This window comes from Atractosteus spatula, chromosome 21 (genome assembly GCF_055471065.1).
Source record: "Atractosteus spatula isolate fAtrSpa1 chromosome 21, fAtrSpa1.hap1, whole genome shotgun sequence".
Taxonomy (NCBI): Eukaryota; Metazoa; Chordata; class Actinopteri; order Semionotiformes; family Lepisosteidae; genus Atractosteus; species Atractosteus spatula.
In genome coordinates, this window is record NC_142726.1 from 16,679,878 (window position 1) to 16,694,084 (window position 14,207).

Consider the following 14,207-nt stretch of genomic DNA (forward strand, 5'->3'; position numbering starts at 1 on the left):
CAAGCTGTCGGGGCCAGACCCGGCGCTTCCGGAGACAAGACGATCGGCAGGGGGCGCGCTTGTCACAGCCGGCCCCCAGACGCTGAGGCTGCTCCTGAGCGTCTGGGCCACGGAAGGTTTTCAAGAGGGCACTCTCGTCACACCGGCTTTCTGCATTAACACTGAGGTTCAAGAGGCAGAGGTCCATGCCAGAATCACAGCGGCGCTCTGGGTCAGAGCTCACCCCGGCCTCTGAAGCGTTAGACAAACTCCAGAGCACAGGACTCCCCGCCGAAGGACACCTGCCCATCACGGGGATCCCCCTACAGCACCGCTGCTCCCCACTTACACAGCAGGGCGGACTGGGGCTACTGGGGTCCTGTACTTCGTTCAAGCTACAGCAGCTGTCTGCAGGGACTCGAGCCCACAATCTGTCGGTCACAAACACTTAGCCACTACACTATCCTGCCCCCCCCATAAAAATGTTAAATAATAAATACGAATATATAATATAACGGTCTAACGTTATGAAATATCAAAACATCCACTAACAGAAGCAGTGCCACAACAGTGTGCAGGATTCACACACTGGGGAAAGTCTATTATAGTGTTGGGAGACGCCCAGGAATCCAAACCTATTGACTTAATGTGAAATGGTAATGTAGGACAACGGCTGCTGTTGTCTAAAGGTCATGTATTTAAAACTGCAAGACTCAGAAGCATTTTAAAACAAAGTAGAAAGACGGATGCTTTTCCCAGAGTTTTACACCTCGTTACTTTATCTTGCTGTGGAGTGTGGTGGGGCAGCAGTTAGCGTTGCTGCTTCAAAGCTCCTGGGTGCTGGGTTCAATTTCAGACTCACAGCCGTCTGTATGGAGTCTGCATGTTCTTCACAGGCCTGTGGGGGTTTCCTCCAGGTGCTCAGGCTACTGGCTGTGTTAATGGGTGTCTCTAGGTTGTCCATGTAATGTTTTTCGCCCCGGAATAATCAACTTTCAGGTAGTGCATGAATGTTCACTTTTTTGACTTCTCAAAATGTTTTTTTCTCTTCCACTCCAAAAGTTCATGCACAGTACAAGTATTAATGGGTAAAAAAATAACAGTCACCTTTATTTAATTAAAATACAGCTAACGTTTTCCAAACAAGCATTCACATCCTTAGCAAAACATCCAGTATGTACATCAGTTTGTATGGTAGTTTTTTCTGAGCTTTTCTCAGTCTTAAGAGTATATAACAAGAACACATACGTCTGGGTTTCTGGGTTATATACAGGTATATAAAACAGACAACACTCGAGGCACCTCCACCCTCAGTCCCTGCCTCCCCTCTCCCTCACATCCAGTCGAATCAAAGTGGTCTTGATGGGGCACGCAGGGCACAAGAGCACACAGGTGCTGTCGCAGCCCTGGGACACAACAGCACAGAGCAGAGTGAAGGACAGCTTCGCAACAAAACAAACACGACTACTGACAAAAATCCCAAATATTAATACTTATCAGATGGAAACGAGCATAACACACACCAGAAGCACACTTGGCACTTAAAACGTTGTTCAAACAGGGTTCTTTTGGCACACAAACACACACCGTTAAGACAAATATAAATAAGCAAGATGTACTGTACACAACACTGCAAATATGTTTACAGATCACACATTGGACAACAATCTCTTTTACATTTTTCAGTCTGCCTGTACACAGCAGCTTCGTCATTCTACTAATTCATATGTGAGTTAGTTTTTTTGCATTGTCATTATTTAGGACAGAATATGTACAATTTCTTGCTGAGCAAGCTCTCTACTTTTGCAATGCTGTTTTTAATGTAACAGAATTAAACCTTAACCTGGTTTGCATGAGTTCTGTATTCACACACAAAAACAAACTGGAAATAGACATTTCACTTTTAACTCAGTGTTAACAATTAATGACAAAATCCCACCAAACATCATCTCTCAGGCTTGTCTGGAGCTCCGCCCTCCAGCACAGGGATCAGGGAGTCGGACAGACAGATGAACAGGACGGTCTTGATGCTGTGTGGTCACTGCCACGTCGACCTTCGCCTGATTTTTTTATTTTCAAGCCCCTGGTGCAGGGATCTGTGGGCAGAACACCATACAGTGAGCAGCATGGTCTCAATTATTCTCCTCAAAGCCTACAGGACAGCCTTGCCAAATTCTCACACATCCTATTTCCCAAACTTACCAGCATAATATACAACCTACTGACTGGTACAAGCCTGACTTGAAAATGTCACTAGGATGCAATATACCGGCCTACAAAAGTAACCAACATGGTAAGAACTGTCATTTAGTGTCCTGAATGCAGAATTAACACGGGTGTAAAAAAAACACAATCTCTCCAGTACTGCAAGAGCACTCTTCGTTAAACTCAGATCACTGAACAATCATGACAAACCTAACCTAGCGGACTCCTTCACAACCAGAGCAAACAACTGGAAACTATAGGGAAGTGCACACAAAACTCGGATAAGGAGGCATTGCTATACACAAAGAGCTGTGGGAGGCTGGAACAAGCTACACTATACAATATAGAAGTCACTTAGTTACAAAATGAACAGTGATGTAACGTTTTATCTCATCTTCTATTCAAAATACTAGTCTTAGAATCAGGTTAGTAAGACACGGAAGTGTCATCTCCACGTTAATTGATCTCTGAAGGCAGGGGTGAATGGAGTTATTCTTCTTAGAAAGTTATGTAGGGAATAAAACATATTTTGAGCACTAAAGCCAAGTTTATTTTAAGCACAATTATCAGGTTCCTTCCACTTAATTAAACAGTGTGTTACCTGGCAGAGCTCCACAGTGCAATAATATGTATAAGAATTCATATTGTTCAACAGAGGAAATTATTTGAGGCAGCCCAGTGGAAACTTCAGACGTCCCTAACATGACGCAGAGGGAAGCAGAAAAATATTTATTTTGGAGAAATGGTAAGGAGTCTTGGAACCGGACAGATTTGTCTAATAATAGTTACTTTGCTAAGACAGTACATGGACAGAAAAGGAAAAGTCACTCACTGGACAGCTGGATTTAACAGAGTGGGCTCTGCTCAGACCACTCAAACAGAATCACACATTGCCTTGCTTACCTACACATGACTGTGGTCGTTTCTTTTTTTAAATATTTCTCTCAAATAACGGTAACATCCTGTATAGACAGAATTTAGCAACTAGATTAGGGGTTTAGTAGCACCCAGTATGTCACTCCTACAAGACAGCTTGAAGACTTTTTAAAGTAAAACAGTATGCAGGCAAAATGGCATATTGTTCTGACTTCAACACCTGTTGGACACTGTCTCTGTCATCCTTTTCCTTACATCTAAAAGGGACTTACAAGTGTTTTAAAGAGGGGAATCTCTACCTCCCTACCTAATAAGTGCAGTCATTACCTGATTGGTGGGAAAGCAGCAATTTCTAACCAGTTATGTCAGTAATTGGTTTAAAAGATATTTCATCACTGCAGAATTTCAATAACCATTGACCCTTCCTGTGCAAAAACATTAATATGATACTGGAGTAGCCGGAGTGTAAGTGGTTTCCACCTAGTTAACAAGAACATAAAGTACAGCATTACTATGAAATGTACAGCAAAAGTCATTATAAGTGCATATTATACCAACTACAATATTTAAATCAAACCTGTATGTTTGCTCAACAGACCATGCCTGCCTCCTGACATGAAGTTTGAAACAGAATGCCAGCCTTCTTAGATTTAAATATGTCTTGTCTTATTAGCTCTGCCAAATGTTGTATCTTTTTAGCTCTCTGTCTACACTGTAGATGTATCTATAGCAATGGTCACATCCAGTGTGACAACTCCACTCAGATATCTGCCTCACAGAGATGCAGCTGATGTAAAAAAAGCCAGTCCACACTCACACTGACTGTAGCGCTGCTGTTTCTGGCAAAATTTAAAGTGCACCACGTTACATCATTATTAAACACTTTCCCCAGAAACATATATTTACATAAACATTTTGGCAGGAGTTAATAAACTCAACAGGGCAGCTGTAACTGGCCTGCTTCCTCCTTTTTAAAAAAAAAATCAACTTTTTTTTTGACTCACCAGGAAGGCTGCACAGGGCTGTGGTGCCATTAGAAAAAGGCTTGCAGGGAAATGTTCTGAAGTCTAATAAAAGAAAAACAAATCATTGCTCAGCAGCTGCTGTGCACCAGAGTTTTTGCATGAGCATGCAAACCCTCGATCTGCTGCTGCCTCACTCTTGTTAACGTGAGACAGCCCCCTGCTGTCAGGCTTTCCTCAGAAGCTGATCCCGGTGCCCTGTGTGTGAGCAGACTTGCTGGGGCCTGCTGCTGCCTGGTGTGCACGTGGCCTGCGCCGGCCCGCTTCAACCTGCCAGTGCACGGGCACACCCAGACACCTGCGCCCACCCCACCCCCCCAGTGCTGTTCACAACAACCTGGTCTGGTCTCACCGAACTGGTCCGAGAGGTTTTCTCTCCCTTTAAACCTGGTACATTCCCACAGCTGCACTAAAAACAACCACAACCTGCTTTCTTCCCTTGTCTCCTGGAACCTCTCAGAACGAACACAAACAGACGTCCTGGAAAGTAACAAGCCTGTGTTTTCATCAGTCTTAAAAAGCATGGGGGCTCTTCCTGAGTTTGAAGTTTCCTTGCTCTATTTATTCCCTTGTCTCCCCAGCCGGAGCACCCAGAGCTGAGCACCTCCCTGCAGAGCCCGTCTGCTTCGCTGCATGAGCAGGGCCTGCTTACCGAAGCAGTAGGAGAAAAGGCACTCCATGGTCCTGAAGCAGTTGTCCAGAAGAGCCTTGGGCTTCACACACTTCGTCTCTTTGCTCTCTTTCACCCTGCGCTGCATCTCCCCAAGCCACCATGACTGCTGAAAAGACGACACCGACAGAGACAGAGCGTGAGTTTCCAGGGAGGGCCGAGACCGCCAGAGCAGACGCAGCCTCCTGCCTGGGGAGGGGAGCCGGGGGGCCCCCTCACCATCCCTGCGGACAGCAGCCTTACCATGGGGGTGGAGTGGTGGCTCTGTGGCTAAGGATTGGCGCCTGTGGCTGGAAGGTTGCCGGTTCGTATCCTGCGTCCGGCAGAGGAATCCTACTCTGTTGGGCCCCTGAGCAAGGCCCTTAACCCCAACTGCTCCAGGGGTGCTGTATAAATGGCCGACCCTGCGCTCTCCCTGTCTGTGTGTCTCATGGAGAGCAAGCTGGGGTATACGAAAAGACAAATTCCTAATGCAAGAAATTGTATAAGGCTAATAAAGTGATCTTATCTCTCTATCTTATCCCTGTGGACAGCGGCTCCTGCGCAGCTCACAGGATCCCAGGTGTGCAGGCAGGAAGGGAAAGAGGTGGGACAGAGAAAGAGCCACAGACTCACTTGACTCAACTGCTTGCTGAACTCATCTTCTATCTTCCTGAAGAGCTCCTCCAGGTCCACGACGTACCTCCAGGAGGGGTGCTCTGTAGGGAGCACCCTGAGGATCTTCTTCAGCACTTCCTTGGAGACGAACAGCCAGAAGGACTCCAGGTCCTTGTGTGGAACTGTGCTATTCTGCAGGGCAGCGGGCAGGGGAGAGACAGGGCGCTGGGGTCAACGTCCTTCCCAGTACCGCCAGCTGGCATGGCTGTGCCAGAACGTGCTCCTGGTGACACTGTCATCAGCCCACACAGCACATCAAGCCCCCTTTCAAAAGCAGAGCCGCTGGCAAGGATGTGCATTAACACGCGCGGAAAGGTGCTGAATTGTGTTTTAAATGGCATTTTCCTGCAGAGAATCTCAATAGAACGTGGCTCAGACGTTAGATGGTGTTTTTTAATCTGCTTTCAGCTGCACCTGTAAGCAGGGACGGCTGGTCAGGAACAGGGCTGTGCTCGGCATTAGGAACACTGCTCTCTGGTCAACAGCAGACAGCAAGTTAGAGTCGTTCATTTTGTGTCATGAGCCCAGTTTCAGCCCAATGATGTGAGGTCCGATCTCAGTTTGCCTTCAGCATTTACACGAAACCCAGAACAGCCAGAAGACATCTGAAGGGGGATCATGGCAGTTCTGCTTTCTGCTTTACTCGCATGTATGTATAAGGCAGAACAATGTCCTACTGACTCGCACACGGTTTTCTATCTGTTCTCGGTGCTTTATTAGACTTCCTGTACAGACCTGCACGCCCAGGGCTAGGAGGAGTGAGGAGTGAAGGAGGACTCACCAGTCGACTGAGGTTGGAGACTCTGAAGACCTCCTCGTAGTGCACAGCAATGGTGTAGTTAATGGGCAAGTAGTGTTTCTGCACCTCAAACAACATCGACAGCAGACAGACCATCAGTGGCTATGTGAATCGAAGAGATGCGCAGCTTCTTATAATGAACACAGCTGTCCAGCTCCTCTGTTCACAGAAACACACATGTTCTCGGTGGCCTGCAGCACACTGGGGCTGGACCACTCCTTAACTCTCACTCCCTGGGTAGCTGTCCACTCAGCTCATCTGCCACACTGCACTCTGTCGCTCACTCTCACACTGCTCTCCCTCACTCCCTCTCCCCACACTGCTCTCTCTCACTCTCTCACTCCCTCTCCCCACACTGCACTCTCTCACTCCCTCTCCCCACACTGCACTCTCTCACTCCCTTTCCCCACACTGCACTCTCACACTCACTCTCTCACTCTCTCCCCACACTGCACTCTCTCACTCCTTCTCCCCACACTGCACTCTCTCACTCTCTCTCCCCACACTGCACTCTCTCACTCTCTCACTCCCTCTCCCCACACTGCACTCTCTCACTCCCTCTCCCCACACTGCTCTCTCACTCCCTCTCCCCACACTGCACTCTCACACTCACTCTCTCCCCACACTGCACTCTCTCACTCCCTCTCCCCACACTGCACTCTCTCACTCTCTCACTCCCTCTCCCCACACTGCACTCTCTCACTCCCTCTCCCCACACTGCACTCTGTCGCTCACTCTCACACTGCTCTCCCTCACTCCCTCTCCCCACTCTGCACTCTCACACTCACTCACTCCCTCTCCCCACACTGCACTCTCTCACTCCCTCTCCCCACACTGCACTCTCTCACTCCCTCTCACTCCCTCTCCTCACACTTTCTCTCACTGCACTCTGTCGCTCACTCTCACACTGCTCTCCCTCACTCCCTCTCCCCACACTGCTCTCTCTCACTCTCTCACTCCCTCTCCCCACACTGCACTCTCTCACTCCCTCTCACTCCCTCTCCTAACACTTTCTCTCACTGCACTCTGTCATTCACTCTCTCACTCCCTCTCTCACTCCCTCTCCCCACACTGCACTCTCTCACTCTCTCACTCCCTCTCCCCACACTGCACTCTCTCACTCCCTCTCCCCACACTGCACTCTGTCGCTCACTCTCACACTGCTCTCCCTCACTCCCTCTCCCCACTCTGCACTCTCACACTCACTCACTCCCTCTCCCCACACTGCACTCTCTCACTCCCTCTCCCCACACTGCACTCTCTCACTCCCTCTCACTCCCTCTCCTCACACTTTCTCTCACTGCACTCTGTCGCTCACTCTCACACTGCTCTCCCTCACTCCCTCTCCCCACACTGCTCTCTCTCACTCTCTCACTCCCTCTCCCCACACTGCACTCTCTCACTCCCTCTCACTCCCTCTCCTAACACTTTCTCTCACTGCACTCTGTCATTCACTCTCTCACTCCCTCTCTCACTCCCTCTCCCCACACTGCACTCTCTCACTCTCTCTCCCCACACTGCACTCTCACACTCCCTCTCCCCACACTGCACTCTCACTGCACTCTGTCGCTCACTCTCACACTGCTCTCCCTCACTCCCTCTCCCCACACTGCACTCTCACACTCACTCTCTCACTCTCTCCCCACACTGCACTCACTCCCTCCCTCTCCCCACACTGTCCTCTCTGCCCCTCCTGCCTTCCCCCGCCTCACCATGTAGGTCCTCCTGCCGGTGTAGTTCAGGCTGTTCTCCAACGTGTGGAGGCTGCGGCAGATGTCTGTGCGGTGGGACGAGGACAACTCCACCAGCTGCAGTACCCACATGAGACCTGCAGGGGGCAGCACAGTGACAGCCTCACTTTGTGGAAACACCCTGAAGCCCTGCCGAGGCCAGGGGGCAAGGGGTCAGCACCTCCCCTCGCTCCTTCCCCTTCTCTCCGGTACAGATACAGTACAGGTGACGTGCACAAGAGGTCTTTCTCACAGGTGCAGGGACGAGGAAGGAAAGACAACTCTGAACTACGTTCCTGTGAACGGTGGTGTCCGTCACTCACCGAGCACAGTGCCCAGGACCCAGGGCAGGGCCCCCGCCATCACTCACTGACAATCTTCCCCGGATCTGGGACTCCGGAAGGCTGCAGGCCGTCGCAGAAGGATCTTAGCCCCCTTTTCACAGATCTGGAACAAGAGGGGGAAGACCGCGGTCAGCTGCGACTCCGCAGAGGGCACTCAGCTGGCGGAGCTGTGCTCTTCGGAAACCTCGCCCTCACCAAATCATTCTCCAGGTTCCCCGCCCCTGCGAGGAAAGGCGCTACATGTTGTCCTAGTGGGTGACCCGGGTTCAGGTCATGCTGTGGAGCTGGGGGTCCCCTCTGAACACGACACACCACAGCAACCCAGTCTGCAGGCAAGTCTCCAGGACCCCGCGCCCCACTGCTTCAGTACCCAGCTGCGCCCCCTTGTGGGCACAAATACAAACCTGACTCACCTTCCACCAGGAGCAGGGGCCTCTCTGCTCACTGCATGGATTCATTAAGGCTCGATCTATGTTCACAGAATAAGTAAGGAAGCACTAAGCAATGGAACAATACTGCTTATTCCTGCTTTCTGACAGGGGTTCCCAGCCCTGGACCCAAGCATACCCACACTGCAGCTGTTTCACTCCAGCCCTAACTGAAGGGCTCTCCTCACTACTTAATTAAAACTTTAATTGAGCTAAACAGAGGCTTTAAGCCCAGCCAGTGTCTTCCTCCTCCCCAGAAGCCGAGAGATCTTAAGTGATACATGGAGAGTAACAGATAAAAGACTGCCCTTCCAGGCGTTCAGAGAGTGAAGCAGCTCAAATTAATTCTGTGAAGTCTGTTTACAGTTCAGTTAGGTAACAAGCCCAGCCGAAATGAAAACCAGCTGTTGTGGCGCAAGTTGTTTAAGATTATAATTAATTAAAGCTGAGGTCTGTCATATTTTAAATGCTTTTCTTCCTTTTTAATTGCGTGGTACCGCGGGAAATACAGTTGCCATATCTACGGGACTTCTCTCGCAAGCGGTGCCGCACTGCACAGGATAGCAGCGCTCTTGGCTTCAAGACAAAAGGGAGAGACTCGTAGTCTTGCTGGACACGGATCACTCTTGGCGACAAGAGCACGGACAGGACCGCCGCTTTTCATGTTTAGATCACGATGGTGACACATGCGGTAAACTGACATCATTCAGTTGAATTGGAGCTTGTTTACAGCGTCTAGCTTTAAAAACCGTGATAATCACTTCTGTTCTCAACGAAGTACGTTACAGGCTACTGTTCTTTAACAATACAAGCTTGCTGCCTGCTTAAGACTAATGCCACATTGTGTATAGCGAGTTGACATAAACGTCTGGTTTAGAACCGAGAGGAGAAATAACCAGGTGGCAGAACGGCTCCACGGGTTAGCACAGACATGCCAACACAGGCGCTCGCCGGCACGCCTTCTTCACTGGAAAGCTGTTGCGTATCACTGTCCTGCGTGGATTTAAGGCTTCCGGACAATGGACTTAATTGAGAGACTGAGACGAGAAACTGCCGCACGGACAGGCGAATTAATACCACTTCCCGCCAGCACCAGACATACCTGCGTGTGCGCTGTCCTCGCAGGACGGGACGCTCCACGGAGCCGTTCTGCAGGAAACGAAATCCTTTCAATTTCTGTCGCGGCAGGGCTTGACTCCGGAGGGACCCCCCCTCCCCCAAGGCCATTAAAAAAAATCCCAAAACTATCCCAGACCTACCTCGGAAAATCCCCTCCACGCACGGCTCGCCCCTACCCACTCACTTCCACCCTTCCAGGAGTCGGGGCTGAGGTCCGGCGCTGACACTGTGTTTCTCCTTCACTCTATCACATGGACAGGATCGCCAGACAGCTGCCGAAACTACTTTCGGTTTCAATTTTATGATGCGCAACCCATTGCCGCTACTCATTTAAACAACGGGCACCGGTTCGCGGGACTGGGCTGGGATCGCTGCTGGGGCGCCGGACTGGCCCCTCGAGTGGGGCACGGCACTCGGACTGCTTCGCGAAAACGTCCAGTTGCTCTGTAAGTGGGTCTCGGGTTATCGGTGTAAATGAGAGTACGTCAGAAATGGTTTCTAAACCGATTTATCTGTAACGATTGCTACAGATGGACTTGGGTTTTAAAATGATTCATTTCGGGCCGGGGGAAGGGGGGATCCACCTGTAACGATTCTTTCCGTTTGCTGTGACGCAGGTCGAGTTTTACAATAAACGTTATTCCCGCCGGTGCCCAATTCATTGAATCGCCCGGCACAACCCGGCGGTACCAACCGGGCATCTGACCTGCAGTCACTTGAGGGGCTGTGGCGATCTGAATTCTTCCACTGCAGGGGGGCGGGGGAGCCGGAGCCTGTCCCAGCAAGCGACGGGCGCAGGGTCCGACGCCAGTCCATCGCAGGTTAACACACACTCGCACCAGGGCCGCGTTTCCCAGAAGACCATTGATGTACCTGCATGTTTATCATCACAATAGCAGCTAGCAGCGCTCCGTTTATAATAATATTTAGAGTTTATAATAACAGCAGCCAAAAAGACACTCGCTCACCAGAAATCCGCAGGGCCTCCGGGACACGTGTTTCGTCGAGGAGACAGGGGAGCACGTGTTCTGGAGCTGCCCCTGCGCGGAAGCGGTCTGGGGCAGAGTGGACAAAACTCCTGGGGGCGGGAGCGGTGCTCCGTTACCAGCACAGCCCGCTGGGGCTGGCACCCACCGGCCTGGACAAGGGGACACAGTCCCTGCTGTGGCTGCTGCTGTCCCTGGTAAAACAAGGACTGTGGAACGCGAGGAAAACTCGTATCTGCCACAACGCAGAGCAGGGAGCGAGGGAGCTGGAGGAGAGGATCCCAGAGGGAGGATGACGAGCGACGTCGCCACATGGGGCTTCTCCCCGGCGAGAGAGCGCTGGACAGGGACTCACGTGGGAAGCCCTGTTCCCTGAGCTCCTGCTCCGCAGGACAGGGAAAAGGCACGGACCAAGACAAGTGGGGCTTAGAGCGACTCCTTCATTGTGCAAATCCAGCCCCATCATCCACGTGCACTGATTGATAATGGCCAATCACCCGATTAAGGAAGGTTTTAATTGGTCAGTTTAGTAATTTGTTAGAATGCATACCTATTGTGAGATGTTTTTTTTGTGAAATAAAAGTTTATTTTAATAAAATAATCATAAAAATTATTTACACTTATATAGTGTTTCTAGACACTCCACTCAAAGCACTTTACAGGTAATGGGGATCCCCTCCACCACCACCAGTGTGCAGCCCCACCTGGATGATGCAACACTAGTACGCTCCCCACACACCAGTTCTCGGGGGGAAGAGAGCAGAGGGATGAAGCCAATTCAGAGACGGGGATTATTAGGAGGCCATGATTGGTAAACACCAGGTGGAAATTTGGCCAGGACGCCGGGGTAACACCCCTACTCTTCTTGAGACACGCCCTGGGATTTTTAATGACCACAGAGAGTCAGGACCTCAGTTTTACGCCTCTTCTGAAGGACAGTGCCTGTTTACAGTATAGTGTCCCCGTCACTATACTGGGGCATCAGGACCCACACAGACCGTAGAGTGAGCGCCCCCTGCTGGCCCCACTAACACCTCTTCCAGCAACAGCCTTAGCTTTCCCAGGAGGTCTCCCCTCCAGGTACTGGCCAGGCTCACACCTGCTGGGCTTCAGTCGGTTACCAGGTGTGAGGTGCAGGGTGACATGGCTGCTGGGCTGTGGAAGAAAACAGCAGCCCCGGAGGAAACCCACGTCACGTGACCCCAGGAACTGAACCCAGGACCCCTGCAATGCTAACCACTGCGCCACCGTGCCGCTTTGGAGCAACGCATATTTAAATAAAATATTTACCCCGGTCTCATCCCTCCCTAAAGCACCGGCTCACTGTAAATCAGGGTCTCTTAATCGAAGACCCTCCGTCCGCAGCGTCATGGACCACCGTGAAATCTCTGCTCGGACGCGGACGTCTGCTTAAATCGCGCGTCCTTACAGAGTGGCCGCATAACATGTGAAATCTCTGGTGGGAAAGTGTAAGAATCTCGTACTTAAAAGCTGAATACGAGACAATTTGCGATTCAACTTCTGATTAGAAAAAAAAACCCGAGAATGTAAACAGTGAAACTTGATTGATAAATACCTCGGTGCTTTTATGTTATCTTTATAGACCCCCCGTGCACCTGAAAAACAAAACCAGAAGTAAAAAGTGACAGATCCCTCCAGGTGAGGAGGAGTGAGCGAATGGTGACCAGGGGAATCTGTAAAACGTAGCTGAATCCACAGAGACTTTTTTTTTTGGAACGCTGCAAAAACAGCCTTCAACTTTTTGCCCGAGAGCAGATTAAAAACGAGGACAAACCCATCTCGCAGCGGCCTTAAAATGAGGAACAAGTAAAGGTTTATTTTATGCTGAAAAGAAAAAAACAACGTTTCGGCTGTGGAGCCGCCTTCTGGTGTCTTTAAAATAATGGACATCCACACCTCCCAGCTGGAGCAGCGCGTTACCTGGGACATCATATGCTCATCTGGCTATCGATCAGAAACCTGCTCAAAAAATAAAACTTCCCCCCTTTCTTGTGTAAAAACGCTACACAATCTCATTCACGAGGTGGCGGTCAATTTCTTTACACGACTCTAACGCCTAGCAAACACATTGAATACACTACAAACTAGGGGCTCCTCTTTGTTTTCCTATCAAAATAAACTTTATTTCACAATAAACCTCTTACAGCAAGTAAACATGAACAAACCATGCAAATTCTGCTATAATACAAAAGTTCTTTAAAAGGGTGATTGTCGTTTATCAGAGCAAGTGGTTGCTGGGGCTGGATTTGCACAATGAAAGAGTCCCAGTGCCAGATTTCCAGGGGGGATACTGGATTGGACATGAAAGGATACACTGTGACAAATTCTCAAGGGTTAAGCCCCTCCAGGATACTGGTCACGCCGTCACCATCTGGATCCAATAACGGAGGACTGGGCCCGGTACGGGAGGGGAATTTCCCGGCAAACACAGAAAACCTCTGGAAGCAGACTGGGCGCTCCGTACGGAAATTCCAAGGAAAGGGCCCTGCGGGATAAATCACCCTCTGCAGAAAGCAGAGGCGTCCCTGGAGCACATGACACACACGCGGAGTGCTGGGTTAGAGCCGAACAGAAGGAGCAGAGGTACGCTGGCCGAACCGAGAGAAGGTGAAAATAAAGTGGAGCAAGCACTACTCTGTTACATAACCGGTCCACAATCAGCCCCAAATCCTCCCTCAGTTCGGAAGGGCGGCTAATCCAGGAATTTGCTTTAAAACATCTCCACCTCATTTTTTTCCTCTATTTTCACAGATTGAATTTTTCACAACTCGGCACACAGAAAAATGCCAGTTTGGAAAGACCTGGGATTTCACTGCAACCAGTTAAGTGATTTGCTCAACCGAGGCGTTTAGAAATGAACTGGGGCGAAAACTCTTCCCCGTGCCTGCGGGACCGAAGAGGCCCAAGGTCACCGCCAACGGCTGTGCTGACATCCCGTGAAGGAAACGTCAGCTGAAGTAATGCTGGAAACTCCAAGTTTAGAACAAACATGTCCGGGCTCTTGTACTTTCCCTGCTGCAGCTCCCACCAGATGGCTGCCAGCTCTAAGCAGACATGAGAACTGAAGGACAATAAAGACTGTGCCAGTCCACTGCAGTTAGATGGCAACCCCCTCCCCCCTGTAACTTCAAAGGCATTCCAGCACTCCCTGTACTTCAGGCCCGGGGACTGGCTGGGCACCACTTCATCCTGGCCCATGCACAGTTCAGGGCTAACTGTGTGAAAGAGAGGGAGAGGGGAACTTACATCAATTAGTGTGTGTGGGCACACGGGGACCACGCCAGTTCTGTCCACACAAGAAATGCCATCTTGGCAGGATGCTGGAGAAACAGAGGATTGAAAACAAATGGGATCCATTTTCTTTTCTTGTT

At 50.2% G+C, this 14,207-nt stretch overlaps 1 protein-coding gene across 6 annotated transcripts; it reads right to left on the reverse strand.

Moving 5' to 3' along the window:
• Positions 1-1,060: 1,060 nt before the first annotated feature.
• Positions 1,061-10,820, reverse strand: il34 (interleukin 34). 6 transcript variants are annotated; one of them, XM_088939189.1, is made up of 9 exons: positions 10,798-10,820; positions 9,813-9,859; positions 8,262-8,385; positions 7,921-8,036; positions 6,191-6,268; positions 5,368-5,541; positions 4,735-4,861; positions 4,065-4,127; positions 1,061-2,075 (listed from the first exon to the last, which is right to left on the reverse strand). In XM_088939189.1, the coding sequence occupies exons 3-9, from the start codon at positions 8,299-8,301 to the stop codon at positions 1,969-1,971; spliced, it is 705 nt and encodes a 234-aa protein (XP_088795315.1). In that variant the 5' UTR covers positions 8,302-8,385; positions 9,813-9,859; positions 10,798-10,820; the 3' UTR covers positions 1,061-1,968. The 6 variants fall into 6 exon arrangements, with proteins under 6 accessions (XP_088795315.1, XP_088795312.1, XP_088795314.1 ...); XM_088939186.1 differs by having other exon boundaries at positions 6,191-6,274; XM_088939188.1 differs by lacking the exon at positions 10,798-10,820 and adding an exon at positions 9,970-10,075.
• Positions 10,821-14,207: the final 3,387 nt, after the last annotated feature.